Raw genomic sequence first — 15,155 nt, 5'->3', positions numbered from 1 at the left:
GTATATTAATGGGCCTCTCTGGTTTACATTAGCCCCTTCAGGGCCTGTGTGGGGTACACTCCTCCAACATAGGTACTTAAGAAATGTCCGGCAAGGTTTTCAGTTCATTTCTATGTTAATGAATGAGCTATAAGCCAAACCATAGAGCAGCCATCTAAAAATCACATTTTTCCTTTGCTGTACAACTGTGTGAAATGTTTGAATGATAGTTGGTTCCATTTTCTGACTTTTTTAAAAATTTCAATTCTGTTGCTTAGCACGCCTACCAAAGGTATAGAGAACAAAGCATTTGATCGTAATACAGAATCTCTCTTCGAAGAGCTGTCTTCTGCTGGCTCTGGCCTAATTGGAGATGTGGATGAAGGAGCAGATTTATTGGGTAAGACAAGTTAGTTGAAGAAATTATTATTATGCTTGTGTTTTTATAGCATATTTCTGGTAATTGCAGCTCCCTTTAAATATATTTCCTGAAATATACACCAAGATTCATTGTATTAAGCTTCTATTTCAGTGGCCTTGAAAGGGTATTATTAAAGTAGAATAAATGTGTGTGCTACTTCATGGTTAGGTTTCTTTCAGTGTGAAATTTCTTCTTGTTCAAGTGACTTTTGTCAGTATCAAGAAAGGAACAAGAACTCTGGAATCAGTTTGTCCATGTTTTGCTAAACCTCTACTGCCCTATCCAGCTTCTGCTGTGATGCCTAAATTTTTTGTGGATTAATTTGGATATTACTCAGTGGAGACAAAGATTTTATTTTCATTGAGGTCCTGAGTCAAGATTACAAATGTAATAGTAAACTTGGTGACTGTTCAGACCCTGATTCACTTCAGTTAGGATAATTCTTCTAGTTGCTGCTGCCTGAAGCTGAATAAGGCTCCATTTTCCTGTACTGATAAATGAAACCATCTCACAGTTCAGTGTGAATTTTTTGTGGTATAGCACACTTCTTTAAAATTCAGCCTTTCATCAGTTCTTTAAAGTGCTTGGTATTTGAATTGCTCTGTATATGGTATGACACAGGAATGTGTCTAGTGCCTCGTATATTAGGATGTTTCTTACAAAGCAATTTTTTCTCAGTTTTGGACAATCAAATTAACATTGCTTAAAACCATTTGGGTAACAAGTTGGGCCTCACCGTGCTTTTTATATTGCTCATATTTGGAATTTTGCCTATGAGGGAGATTGTATATTGCTGTTACATTGTGAAACAAGTTGGTTGTGTTTGAGAACCAAACAATTTAGAAACACTTTAGCATCCCCGAGTGTTTAACAAAAAGCAACAACTCAGTAATAATATGTGCCATGAAACTTTTGCTGTAGCAAAACTGAGCCATATTTCAGCATCCATGCTTTATTTTATTGGCAGTAGACATTAGAGAACATATCTTAGGGCTTAACTACCGCGCTAAATCAGCACTGCTGCAGCGCGTCTGGTGAAGACACATTATGGCGACGGGAGAGTGCTCCCTTGTCAACATAATTACTCCTGGTCAACGAGAGGCGGAAGCTATGTCAGCGGTAGAATGTCTCCTGCCAACATAGCGTGGTGTAGAGACCGTTTTAAGTCTATGTAAGTTACATCGCTCGGGGGTGTTTGTTTTTTCATACCCCTGAGCAATGTAAATTACATCGACTTAAGCAGTAGTGTAGACAAGCCCTTAGAAGCAGCTGATTTTTGAGTCTGAAAATGGGCTGTGTAGAAAGCATAAAGAGCAGTTTGACTCTCAAACTTCTTATCTAAGGAGGTGTGGTGTAGAATTTGCAGGGACCAAACATGTATGTTTGAATAGTCTGAATTTCTAGTGATTCACATTGTGCACTTTCCTGAGAATTTCTTGTTTAGTGGGGAAAACTGGATAGAGAGTTGCACTGGAACTGATTTTATTTTGAATAGTCAGCAGCAATGCAAGTTGTACCTATTAGCTGCCATTGTGGTGGTCTTTCCAGACTAGGGGAGAAAATAGTTCTGTTCTTTTCCTCATACTCTGGACTTCCTTGCTGAGACCACAAGCAACGATGGTAACTGTTGTGGTGGTTTTTTATGTGGTCATCTCTTCCTAGTTTTGGTAGGCATCCATAACTCACTTTACATGTCCTCATACACTGGTAATTTTTAGTTGCTACTGACATTCTGCATTCAAAAATGGGTTCTTGAGATCAAGTTTCATAGCCTATTAACAGCAACTTTTAGTGCCTACTCCTACATAGTAGATCTTACAAAATAGTTATTTAAATCTATAAGACTTTTCCCCGTATTGGGCACCCCATTTTCCTTGGGCAAAAATGAACACCCTTTTTAGTCTTCCCATTATTTAGGCAAAGTTTATTTTGTTACTTATGTTTAGAGAGCAATTCTTTTACTAAGTCTATTCCTATAATATATGTAATTAGGCTTCTCGTGTGTTATGTGGAAATATGTGTTGACTTACTAACTTTTTTTATATGATCATATTGATTTTCATTTATGTAGCATTACAGCACATGGATATTTTTGTCTCAGACGCATACATTTTCCTAACTTGCATCACACACTAGCCACATCTATTTACAATGTATTGAGTGTGGTTTTTAGTGGATTATTCCATTCTAAATTAATATTAGCATTGAGTTTCTAGTTCTATAAAACCTAGTTAATTGGGATTCTCTAATCTGTTTTCTCTTGGGCTGCATACCCAGGGGAATATTCTGGTGTGTATGCTTTTAAATACTTTGAAAACTATTGCTTCTACAGTTAGGCGTTCTTGGCTGCTGCTTTCATATACAACATTATCTGCATTGTTTCTGCTTGGAAACATTTTTTTGCCCTTGCGTCCTTTTGGCTTTCCAGCTGTGTTTTATCCACTTTTTTGACAATGTAGGGATCCCAACAGTTGTTTGCATTTAGTTCAAATCATCCTAGGTACGCTTGTAAAATAGCTTTTCATATATAATTCAGTTTTTTTAAAAAAAGGCAAATCTATTCTTCAAACAAGCAAAACCTCCTGATGATTGCAAACCTCAGTTTTCTACAGCTGTTGGCAAAGTGAAAATAGCTGTGATAAAATAACTTGTAAATTGTTAAGGTAACTTACTACTTTCAATCTAAAGTCCAATGAGCTCTATAAGAGACCTGATGTTTCTCTTTTTTAGGGGAATATGATACACTAATCATTCACAAGATTAAACAAATTTCAACTTGCATGCCTATTTTAAATGTTACTTTTTACTATTAAGATTTGTTCATTTTTAATAAAAAAATTTCCTTATCAAATATTTTGGAAGTTATTACTGTGTTTAGGGAACTTGTTAAAACCAGACGTGCACACTATTCTTACAATGAGGGTAATTCTTTAAGATTTTTTTTATTTTGCTGTGTAACGCTAACCTCTAATTGGCATAATTGCTCCTATTATCAGTGTGTACATAATGCTGGGCTTGGTTGTCTTGAAAATAATCTGCTGAACAAGACTTACAACTATTATTGCTGTTTCATTATACATTTTAAAAACTAAAACAGAACTTAAAATTCTATAGTAGATTCTACTTAAAATATTCTTTAAGCATGCAGACAGTAATGTATAGGAACTTCCTAGAAATATTAATGAACCTTATGGATGCATAAAACAATTGAAAGCATTTAAACTCAAAACTTGGAATTTTTTTTCAGAATCGAATATTTCATCTAAATTTTGGATTGATTGGTTTAGCACTTGTTCCAAATACCATGCTTCTAAATCGTGTCACAGAAGTGAAGATTACCTTTTAATCCATTATAAAGCTTTGTTTATGCCTGGCTAACTCATTTGGTGATACTCATTTATTTTACTGTATGTCTTGCATATCAATCTGCTTCAAATCATAGAACATTTCATTTCATATTTTCGGTGCTGGCTTTTCTTTAATTCACTCTTACAGCTTACAAATCTCTTGATTTGTTGTTGCTTTTCGTTCATACTACTCCTTACATTAAATGTTTCTTGTTCTTGTTTTTGCTGTACATGGAATGCATGGGCTTTAAAGACCGTAATTTCTTTGGTAAGGTACCATCTGCTTTGGGGAGATCTTCAAGGCTTTCACACTATATCTCTGAGCTTTCTTGTTCAGCATGTCCTGTGTGTATTAAAAATGGCGCATTTTGAACATAAAATATACTCTATAACCTCTTTTGTAGAACGCTTCATTGAATTTGTGCATTGTAAATGGTTAAATTTTTTTGTCCATTAATGACGTAGATGTTCTGTTTGACCTAGTAGTACTTCAACCTTTCCCTAAAGCTTGCAATTCATTTTGGGGGGGGGGAAACCAGCAGAGAGGCTTTGTTGGTCATTAGCCAGGGCTGTCTTCGGGCATCACCTGGGGAAGGATGAAAGCAAAGCTAAGTAGAGAAGGAAGGGACAGAAAGCTTTAGATATTTGCTCAGTGGGAGTATTTACATTGCTTCTGTGAAGTGATTCTATATTCATCTTGTTAGGCAGATAAAGGCAAAATGTAGATTAACCATATTTAAATAAAACATTTGAATTTGATTTCTCTGTGGTAAAAATATTCATTCTTTTTTCTGAAATTTATTCACTTACTCTGTCTTGGAAAGGAATGGGCCGTGAAGTTGAAAATCTTATTCTGGAGAACACCCAGCTATTGGAGACCAAGTAAGTGTCAAACTATAGCTTTTAATTGGGGAGTGCTTCCTGCCTACTCCCTCTGCTCTCACTCTTTTTATCATTTTCCAAAATGGACCGTGCCATATGGGATCACTGACAAATGGTGATATTTTTACTTTAGCATTAAATGGTATTTTTAGTATGCAGAGCTACCCGCAACTGTGTACTATGTCTGGCTTTTTGAATGAAGCACAATGTATTTGATTTTTGTCTAAAACGTCACTTCAATCTACCAGTTATACTTTTTCTTGGTAGACTTGTATTGCACTCTGCCAGTGTCCTCCATTCCTGTTAGTATGCAGAGTATTAAAATGATACAAAAACTTTAATTAGAGAGTAATAAATCTTGTCATTTTAGTAATCTACTAGCTTCCAAGAGCAAAACAAGAACAGTGTGCAGTGCCAACTGTCTAATCCCGGAAAACCGAACACCTCTGCCCCCGAGGCGCCCCCCCAGTCACTCAGTCTCCATCCTCACCCCCAATGCTTGTTCCCCCATCCCCTGGGACTCCCCTGCTGCCTGCAGAGCTGGGCTAGGAGAAGCTGACATGGAGCCTGCCTGCCTGTCCAATCAGGGCACACCAGGGCATGGAGGGGGGCAGGGAGGGAGGGGCTAGGAAGGTGAAATCGGGGCACAGCGGGGCAGAGGGGGTCCCCAGACCAAGGGGTTGGGAAGGGGAAATTGGGGCACAGCAGGGCGGGGGGACGGATAGGTCACCCCTGCCCTCCATGCATAGTGCTGGTACCTACTTTGGAGTCCAGTCTGTCAGGCTGGGGGGCGGAAAGAGCAGCAGCTGCTAAACAGAGCCGCTCCTCCAGGCTCCAGGAGCAGCTGCTGCTCTTCCCACACCCTGGTGGCAGAGACCAGTTCCTGCCAGTCTCAGTTAAACTGAACATCTGGCAACCCTACTTTGTAGGTTTTCTTGGCAGAGTATATGTGGCTTTGCTGCTGATCTTTCTTTTAGGAATTTTCAGAGCTATGATGTCTGTGTAAATGTTTTTTAAAAAATATTTTAGCCCTAGGAACCTGGCCAGTCTGTTTCCTAGTACAATAGCAGCACCCTATAACTTCTATTATATACATATCTGTAGTATACAATAGTACCACTTGGCCACTGTAATTTCCATTTCAAGCATGATTGTAGTCAAGTATTTTTATTTTTCTGCCTGTTTTGACAAGCTGCTGAAAATGTGTTCCAGTTCAGAATTGAAACCAACTATAGGAATTTATTCGCTATGTAGATTACTTGAATTTGAACTTTAATTTCATTTGGATATTTTTATTTCCAGGTTTTTAGCAGCTTTAGAGAGAAGATGGTGACACTTGAAGTCACCTGTTTACAACACAGTGGTGGTGGTGCATGTCATGTACTTTTTAAGCTTGTTTTAGAAAGTGCCAACTTTTAGTTGCTGCATACAACACTATCTATTCAGAGATTTCTAAGTATCGGAGCTAAATTATACTCGTGTTACAAAGCTATGTGCTGTTAGGTTTCAATGGAGTTGTTATAAAAATGTATTCCAAATGTTTGTTGCATAGAAATGCGCTGAATGTGGTAAAGAATGATTTGATAGCAAAAGTGGATGAACTGACCTGTGAGAAGGATGTACTGCATGGAGAACTAGAAGCTGTAAAACAAGCTAAGCAGAAGCTTGAAGAGAAGAACAAGGAATTAGAAGAAGAGCTTAGAAAGTGAGTGTTTAGTACTGTCCTCATGAAAGTTTAGAAACATCTGCTAAAGATTCTCTTAGTTATCTCATCTTTTTTTTTTTCTTTAGAGCTCGTGCAGAAGCAGAGGAAGCAAGACAAAAAGCGAAAGAGGATGATGATGTAGGTATATATTTAACACCAAGTTTGTGTCATGCCCTTTTCTAATATTCCATCATATTGGTTTAATTCTATGAAACTTACATGGCTTAATCAAGATATAAACTATTTTCCATGTGGGAAAGAGATGAAAAGTTCAGGGAAACATAATGTCAGTTTATTTAGACTAACCTGCTCTAATCCTTTCCTGCCTCCTGTTCCCTTTAGTGAACTGGTTTTGACTTAGTTTCCATTAGCTATTTATTGATTTCTGGGTGGAGTTCAAGGTGTTGTCTTAGGCCTATGGAGCCCAAAATGGTTTGAATCCTGGCTACCCAACTCTTGCCTTGTGCAGTTCAGTGGCATTTGCAGTCATCCAAGGCACTTGAGTTAATTGCCCTATTTTCTAAGCAGAAAGGTGGTGGCTGACTTCATGCCCCTGGTATTCCTTTGTAGTACTATAAGCTTGCTTTCTGTATGTGCAGAGTGATGTTCCCACTGCTCAGAGGAAACGTTTTACACGTGTTGAAATGGCCCGTGTCCTGATGGAAAGAAATCAATATAAAGAGCGGCTGATGGAGCTTCAGGAAGCTGTGCGATGGACTGAAATGATAAGGTAAATGACATAAGATCCTTTGATATTTCTTTCGTATTGTTAGCAGATTGATTTCTGGGGAGCAGTGTGGTTTAGAGGATAGGACACTGGTCGGTAACCAGGAGACCTGGATTCTGTTATCAGATTTGCCACTGACCTGTGGTGACCTTGGGCAAGTCACTTCCCCTCTCTGGACCTCTGTTGACCCTTTTGCTGTTTCTTATCAAATTAGACCCTGATCCCATAAAGATTTAAGCAAGTATGAAACACACACCATTGAAGCCAAAGGGACTCCTCTGAGCTTGTAATGTTAAGTGCGTCATAATTTTTTTCAGCCTTAGGTTTTTGGGGCAGGAAGAATTCTCTTACTGTGTGTTTGTACTCAAGTCGTCTAAGACAGTCATACAAACAATAAAATAAAATTGGTCTGTGGCCCAGATGTGATCATTAAATCAGAATTGGTTGGTCAGCTGTAGTAAAAGGCAATTATTATAACTTTGAAAAGGTGGAAGAATTGTCAAATTTAAGAAATAAAGACTGGAAATAGAACAGTCCTAATCAATTACTGTGTCCTGAATTTCAGCGAAATTACACAGCATTCCTTCTGGATAGTTAAACATGGCTTCTCACCTCCGACCTCAACACAAAGTTCTTCCTTGTACCACTTCTTACAAAAGAAGTGAGGTTCTTACCCACGAAAGCTTATGCTCCCAATACTTCTGTTAGTCTTAAAGGTGCCACAGGACCCTCTGTTGCTTTTTACAGATTCAGACTAACACGGCTACCCCTCTGACACTTCTTACAACACTCCCATATATCATCCAATAGTTAATACCACAGTATATTGCCATCTAGTGGTCAGGTGTAATGATTACATCTAACATTTACTTTTCAATTACTGTATTATAAAAGAGGGCATATCTACACTACTGATTTAAGTCAACCTGTGTTAGGTCGACTTACAGCTACCGCAGTAATTACTGTGGTGGCTGATGTGCACACTACCCTCCTTCTGTTGGTGGTGCGCATCCTCACTAGAAGTACTTTCACTGACTGAAGGGGGCGGGAGGCAGGCATGGGAGCCCAGCTGTCCTTCCCAACTCCCCTCCCCGGCTCTTGCCTCCCTGCTGGGAGCGGGGGCCAGCCACCCAGGCTTCTTTGCTCCCTGAGTGGGGAGCCTCCAGGCAGCAGCCTGGCAGGGAGCAGGACGGGTGCAGCCTGGCTGGGAGCCAGCTCTAGCTGCCTGGCTTTCTGGCCAATATCAGGACTGCAGGATGGAGCCCTGAAATTGACAAGACATCCAACAGCTGATGCAAGTAATGCAGTGTCTAGACAGACACTGTCGCCCTATATACACCGACATAAGCCCTACGCCTTTCATGGAGGTAGAGTTATGTCTGTGTAGTAGGGGACGTGCATCGGTGGGACAAGGCTGTAGTGTGTACACTGACATAATTAGGTTGATGTAAGCTGCCTCACGTTGACCTAACTGTGTAGTATCGATCAGGCCTAAGACTCTACTCAACTTGCAATATTCCGGAAATTGCGGATTCCACAGTATTAGGCTTCCACTGCACTGAGAGTAGGAGCCCCATTGTGTGTGGGGCTGACAGTGGCAGCCACCCCGGTGCTGAGAGCTGGAGCCCCTGCTGTCAGCTCTGGGCATCTGCTGTCAGCTCCGGGCCCCCACTCTCAGTCCCTGGTGGCCGACAGCGGAAAATTTGCAGAAAAATAGACTTTATTCCTGCAAATAATAAGGTCCATTATTACTTTTCTGCAATTTTCCATGGCTTGATCGCAACTCAGCTGCAATTTTTTGACAATCCTTCTGCAATTCAAGTAGGGCTTTAATTATAACATATTAGGTACGTGAGCTATTTTGACTCCAAAACTTGGTGGGAAAACAGCATTTTCTCAGGTAGAGATGGCTCATTTTTCCATGGCTACTCTTGTAATGGAATTCTGCTCCCTCTCTCTCTCCTTCCTTCTCATACCAGTAGTTGGCTTGCTTCAGGAAAAAATCATTTTGTCACCAGCTAATTCCTAAGCACTAAATTGGACTATGACAGGTAAGTTTAAAAACAAACTGCAAGGTTTTGTTTAAAAGGTAGGGATTAAAAGTGGAAATCTAAAATTAAAAAGGAAACCCAAGAAAAAACATTGCAGCAAAAAAAAAAAAAAAAAAAAACCCACCAAAAATCCAAGTTGTTGCATTTCACCTGGGTGCTTTCTTTATATACATCGTAAGCTCTTTGCCCCCAAAGTCTTGTCTCTTAAATATGTGCAGAGCACCCACTGCTCTTTTGAGCTCTCTATATGTTCTCTCTCCATCACTTCCCTTCCCTCCCTTTGCTTCCTCACATCCACTGATATGTGCACAAAATTGATTTAAGCACCTTTCTCTCAATTTCCTGTTAAGGAATCTTTTACAAGTGACAGTGAAACCCTGTTTATCTGATCTGGTTGGGACCGGGGCCAGATTGGATAATCAAGAATTTGGACAATCAGGAGAATGGGCAAAGAGCTTTCTATCCATTATTTTAAGATACGGAGTTGCTTTTAAACTAGCTGGCCCCTCCTGGAAAAGCATTAAAACATATCCCCCTTCTTATCTGCTTATCTGCTTAACAGAATATACAGACCCCTAGTTCTTGCAAACAATATTTTGTTCATGTATTAACAAGAAAAGACGTGAGTTTAACAATCTGTACACGTATTGATCATTTTTACACTTTTTACTCTTTTTAATCCTGAACATTATAGTGTTTCTCAACCTTTTTGTTGCAGTTGTCCCGGGCCCCACACCAGAGTGCTCCCACAAAACTAAATTATATGCTTCAGCCCCCCACGGCAGGGCACGGGCTATCAGTCCTGGGCAGCGGGGCTGAAGGGTCAGTTTCCCAGATTTCTGTGTGTTCTGGTGGTTTGGTTAATACAGAAAGGCGGATAATGGAGGTTTGGATAAATGGGGTTCTACTCTAATTGATAAAGTACAATGTTCTATATTGATTTCTGGTGCTGAAAGTGAACATTAATTATTGATCTTCTCTAAAGACGATTTGAGAATCATCATCCCAAAATCTTTAAAACTAGTGTTCTTTTTTGTTTTTTTGTTTTTTTTAAAACCCAAACCTGAAAGTTTCCCTTTGCGAAAGGTTGCTTGGAGCAGTATCCACTGCTGTTACTGTGACTTACAGAATAACACTATAAATAAAACGGGTATCTAAGACTAGGGAAGTAAGAATGGAGGGTACTTACTGGAAGGAGAGCACTCTTCAATTGCAGCTGAGTTTAAATGATAAAACTAGTCTCTGACTTTAAGAGACATGTATGCAGGTATTGACACCTTCAACTTCTGTCTCCATGGCTCAAGGCAGAGCCTTATACTTAAATACCCAAAGTTGTGTGTATTCCCACACACCTTACCTTTTGTATTATTGCTTATTTAGTAAACTTAGTATTCCCTTTTCATTAGAGCGTCAAGAGAAAATCCAGCCATGCAAGAAAAGAAGAGATCAAGCATTTGGCAGTTGTAAGTACTGAAATACAGGCAGATGCTGCGAAAAACACCAAGTAGTTGGTATTAATGCTTTTTGTATGTCAGTTAATTATTTTGTTCTTGAGATAAAGATGTTTAAAGTGCTTCTCTTTTAGATACCTAGCATGCCAACTCGGTATGGCTGTTCTCAAAGACAAAATGTGTCATAAGCTGTATCCTATAGTGAATGTTTGTGCATTTACTGGAGTTAGATGCTAATGTGCTTCAAAGTAATGGTACAGTATTTTTTATCAGATGATGAACCAGGTTCTGAATACACTGATTCTGAGCATTTTTGTAAATTTCTTTAATGATAAAAAAAAATTTTTGAATGTTTGTGGTTTGCATATAATTTCAACACTTTTATTTCCCCCTGAAATAATGTTTACTGATTGTCTGTTTATTCTTTAAATAAATTAAATGTCAAAATAAAAAAGGGAGATAAATGTTGAAATCCCCGTAAATTTTTTTAATTTTTTTTTTTAATTTTATTTTATTTTATTTTTTGTGTTAATGGCTTAACTGGTAATAGTTCACCTCTGGTCTGGAAGGTTTGTAGGTTCACTGGGCTAGAGGGTTTACATGGATAGAGGGTTGTGGAGTCACCAGGATTTGGGCTTACCTGCAGTTCCTCACCATGGAGCTAACGCACTCTTTAAGACTTTTCTTCAATGAAGAACATAAGCTACCTTTTGCCCATTTTGTGGTGGATGTTCAAGGGAAACTTAAGATTCAGTCTTCCTTTAAAGGAAGAGGATGGGATAATACCACTGTTTGAATTAACATGCCTTCTCTTATTAACATAGGTTCACGTTATGGCTGTGTAAGCTATTGCTAAGCACATAATAGCCGCTGGGTTTGGTTCCACTCCCTTCCAACCACTGTAATACATTGATTTGAGCAGTGTAGTGTACACAATGCCCTGTGTACAAAATAGGGTGACCAGATGTCCCAATATTCTCGGCACTGTCCTGACATTAGGGGCTTTGTCTTATATAGGCGACCTACTACCCCTTCTTCCCTCCTGGTCTTTATTTTTCACACTTATCTGGTCACCCTAGTACAAAAGGAGGTCAGTTTTGTTGGATGCATACAGACTTATCATGCTTCTTTTGTCCTTCAGTTTCAGCAGGCTGTTCAGTTCATCAAGCAATACTGCTAAGAAACCAGAACCACCTGTTAATCTTAAGTATAATGCTCCAACTTCACATATTACTCCATCAGTCAAGAAAAGAAGCAGCACCTTATCTCAGTTACCTAGTGACAAATCTAAAGCCTTTGATTTCCTCAGTGAAGAGTAAGATACATTTTTATTTTCCCATTGTAACTTATACTAATTAACTAATTTGTTCATTAATACAAAATCTTTACCTGTATATTCATTATAGTTTATCAAGTGACCCATAAAGGCAGACAGGATAAAAATCAATTGTATTACTTGCAGTTGACTGTTCACATTATGTCAAATTATTTTTCTTAGAGTGAACATGTCAAAGAAGATACTCATGAAATCAGGATTATGAAAACTGTAATGCGTAGTGATGGTTGCATGTTAGAGATGGCATGGGTGACATTGCTATTTTCAAGTGTTGCTCCCTCAAAAAATTACCTCTAGGCACTGGAGAAATAGTTAGCTCTCAGAAGAATGTTTTAAGTACAGTAGAACCTCTGATTTATGAACCCCAGAGTTACAAACTGACATATCTCATGACATACCAACCACATATATCATTTGAAACTGTAGGTATGCAATCAGGCAGCAGCAGAGGCCCCAAAAAAAGCAAATAAAGTACAGTACTGTTAATCGTAAACTACTAAAAGGAATGTTTTTAATTTTTTTGGTAAGATAAGGAAACTGTTTCTGTGCTTTCATTTAAATTAAGATGGTTAAAAGCAGCATTTTTCCTCTGCGTAGTAATATTTCAAAGCTGTATTAAATCAATGTTTAGTTGTAAGCCTTTGAAAGAACCATAACGTTTTGTTCAGTTATGAACATTTCAGAGTTATGAACAACCTCCATTCCTGAGGTGTTCGTAACTCTGAGGGTCTACTATATGAGCATCATATGACTTTCAACAAAACACTGTTCCAACAGTGTTTTTATAATTAATATATCTCTACACAAGAAATATTTCATAATTAAGGATTATATAATTAAAAGGAAAAATATGTTTGTGCTAATAAAAAGATCAGTGTATTTCATAGTTAGTCTTTCTACTGTAAATTTACAATCTTAGATAACTGAAAATATAAACAAAGCAGTTATATAGTACAGTTTCAGAGACTTGTTTATATAGCTGATTTATTCTGGTAATATCCATGCATAAGGAGGTTTTAAGATAAACAAAGCATGTAAAATATTTGATAAACCTAGGAAATTAAAAAAGGAATCTCTGCATTGTTTAAAAAAATCCAGTTTTAGCACCCATCACAGTATATATAGTGATTATAACTAGCACAATAATAAAATAGAGTCAAAATTAGAGAGCAGAACAAGAATTTATATTGGTGCTTATATAATTCATGCCAGTAAAGCTTTCATTTTTCATCAAATGAAATGATTTAAGTAAGTGTTGGTATGAATTTTGTGTAGAACAATTTTGTGCCAGAAGCTGGGAATGAGTGACGGGGGATGGATCACTTGATGATTGCCTGTTCATTCCCTCTGGGGCACCTGGCATTGGCCACTGTCAGAAGACTGGATACTGGGCTAGATGGAACTTTGATCTGACCTAGTATAGCCGTTCTTATGGTCACCCTTGCCCTAGCTGGATGCATCTTGCATGCCACAGGGACATTGTCGAGTTGGCCTGTAGCTCATCATCTTTTGCTTTCATTTTTAGTACAAACTCTTTAGCTTCCTTTTCCAAAACTACATGGTAAAAGAACACTTAAGTTAAAAATAACATTTCCGGATGAAAATGTTGTATCTACTACTGTTAAAAGTAACCACGAGGTTACTTTAATTCAAAAGTTTAAAAAAAAAAAAATCTATGTACTTGGTGTATTTGACAGCATTGTGTGTGCGGTCACTTTAGTTTGCCTTTCCTCAAGCTCTGCAAAAGGATGATTACCAGTAAAAGCAGTGGGAAAGCTAAAGCTCAGGAGGCAGGTCACAGAGGGAAAAATGGGGAGAGGCGGTAGAGTGGGCCTGACTAGATGATGTCATAGAATCATAGAACTGTAGGGCTGGAAGGAAGCTCAAGAGGTCATCTAGTTCATACACCTGCACTGAGGCAGGTTTCAGTAGAAGTATACCATCCTTGGCTCAGACTAACAAATGTAGCATTTTTCTTTTACTGTAATAAATAGCTCTGAAAATAGTTTGGATTATGTTTACCCTCAGTAGTTTAGGGGGCAACTTCTGCTATGGCATACCTACACATTAAAAGAACTTATTAGGAGAACAGAGATGAATTTGGAAAAAAATATCCATTTTCCCTCTAGATCTGAAGCCAATTTAGCCTCACGCAGAGAACAGAAACGAGAACAATACCGCCAAGTGAAAGCACATGTTCAAAAGGAAGATGGTAGAGTGCAAGCTTTTGGCTGGAGTCTGCCTCAGAAGTACAAACAGGTATTGTGATTATGACTTCTTCTAGGGTATTTAACAATAACCATAAATAATAGTTACTGGATAAAGTACTAAGGCTCCATAAAACTGTGGTGTTTGATGCTAGTATATTATAGCTAGTTGTCAGATAGCTTTTTAATAAGTCTGCTTTCTGAATTAGCACCTTGAGAAGGCAGCATGAGTCGTCCAACTGAAGGACAAGGGCAACTATCTGTAGAAGAAAACTCATTTTTTTTTTTCTTTAACTTTATTAAGACTGGAGCATTAATTTGCAGGAAGGCTGGGGTCTCCAAGCTCAGTCCTTTAAAAGAGAATATATCCACTCTATTTAAAAAGGCACTGAAATGTTTTTGCTGTCATCTTTGTTTCCTTTGAGTGGTGCTGACCAAACTATGGGCCATGAACCAAACCAACCCTCAGCCATGGCAAAATATTGTTCTGCGTGCTTGACAAGGTTCACAAACGATGGGGTTTTTTTTTAGGGGAAAGTGTAATTTTTTTTTCTTTTTAGGTAGCAAATGGTGGTCAGGGTGATAACAAGATGAAGAATTTGCCTGTGCCTGTCTATCTGAGACCCTTAGATGAAAAGGATACATCTATGAAGGTAGGACTTCTAGAATTATGAAAATTAGAGGAGATAGCCCTTGATGGAGGACAATGAGACATTGAACTGGTAACTTCCTTGATCTGAAACCTAAAATATTGAATGATTTTTCTTATCCGTTTAGGTAATAAAGCTGGGCGTCTAAAGCAAATGTGTGATACAGAATGCACACTGCAGCAGAATCACACTTATTCGAGTTTACACTCATGCTCTCTAAACATTGCATTCTTAAGAATAATGGACTCATTTTCTCTGCTGCTATGTCTTCCATAAATTGTAGTGTAAAAAATTGTACTCGACTCCCGTTATAGCCTACATAGTTAGTTCCTTTATTACTTTCATAAGCCAAAAAAGCCATGTGTTCTGCAAGTGAAATGCTCAAATTCTTCTCTTTCA

The 15,155-nt window shown here is 38.4% G+C and overlaps 1 protein-coding gene across 4 annotated transcripts in view; it reads left to right on the top strand.

Moving 5' to 3' along the window:
• The window catches only part of SPAG9 (sperm associated antigen 9), a 104,579-nt gene that overhangs the window by 62,662 nt on the left and 26,762 nt on the right, over positions 1 to 15,155 (top strand). For 3 of the 4 annotated variants that reach the window (XM_065416298.1, XM_065416301.1, XM_065416300.1), the window contains 9 exons: positions 258 to 379; positions 4,572 to 4,629; positions 6,182 to 6,334; positions 6,421 to 6,472; positions 6,934 to 7,064; positions 10,519 to 10,575; positions 11,705 to 11,878; positions 14,029 to 14,158; positions 14,667 to 14,759. In XM_065416298.1, the coding sequence (XP_065272370.1) occupies positions 258 to 379; positions 4,572 to 4,629; positions 6,182 to 6,334; positions 6,421 to 6,472; positions 6,934 to 7,064; positions 10,519 to 10,575; positions 11,705 to 11,878; positions 14,029 to 14,158; positions 14,667 to 14,759 (970 nt within the window). Of the gene's footprint in view, positions 1 to 257; positions 380 to 4,571; positions 4,630 to 6,181; positions 6,335 to 6,420; positions 6,473 to 6,933; positions 7,065 to 10,518; positions 10,576 to 10,705; positions 10,718 to 11,704; positions 11,879 to 14,028; positions 14,159 to 14,666; positions 14,760 to 15,155 lie in introns of all 4 variants that reach the window. The other variant, XM_065416299.1, reaches the window with a different exon arrangement.

This window comes from Emys orbicularis, chromosome 13 (genome assembly GCF_028017835.1).
Source record: "Emys orbicularis isolate rEmyOrb1 chromosome 13, rEmyOrb1.hap1, whole genome shotgun sequence".
Lineage (NCBI taxonomy): Eukaryota > Metazoa > Chordata > Testudines > Emydidae > Emys > Emys orbicularis.
The sequence above is the reverse complement of the archived record's forward strand: the minus strand, read 5'-3'. Positions and strand labels throughout refer to the sequence as shown.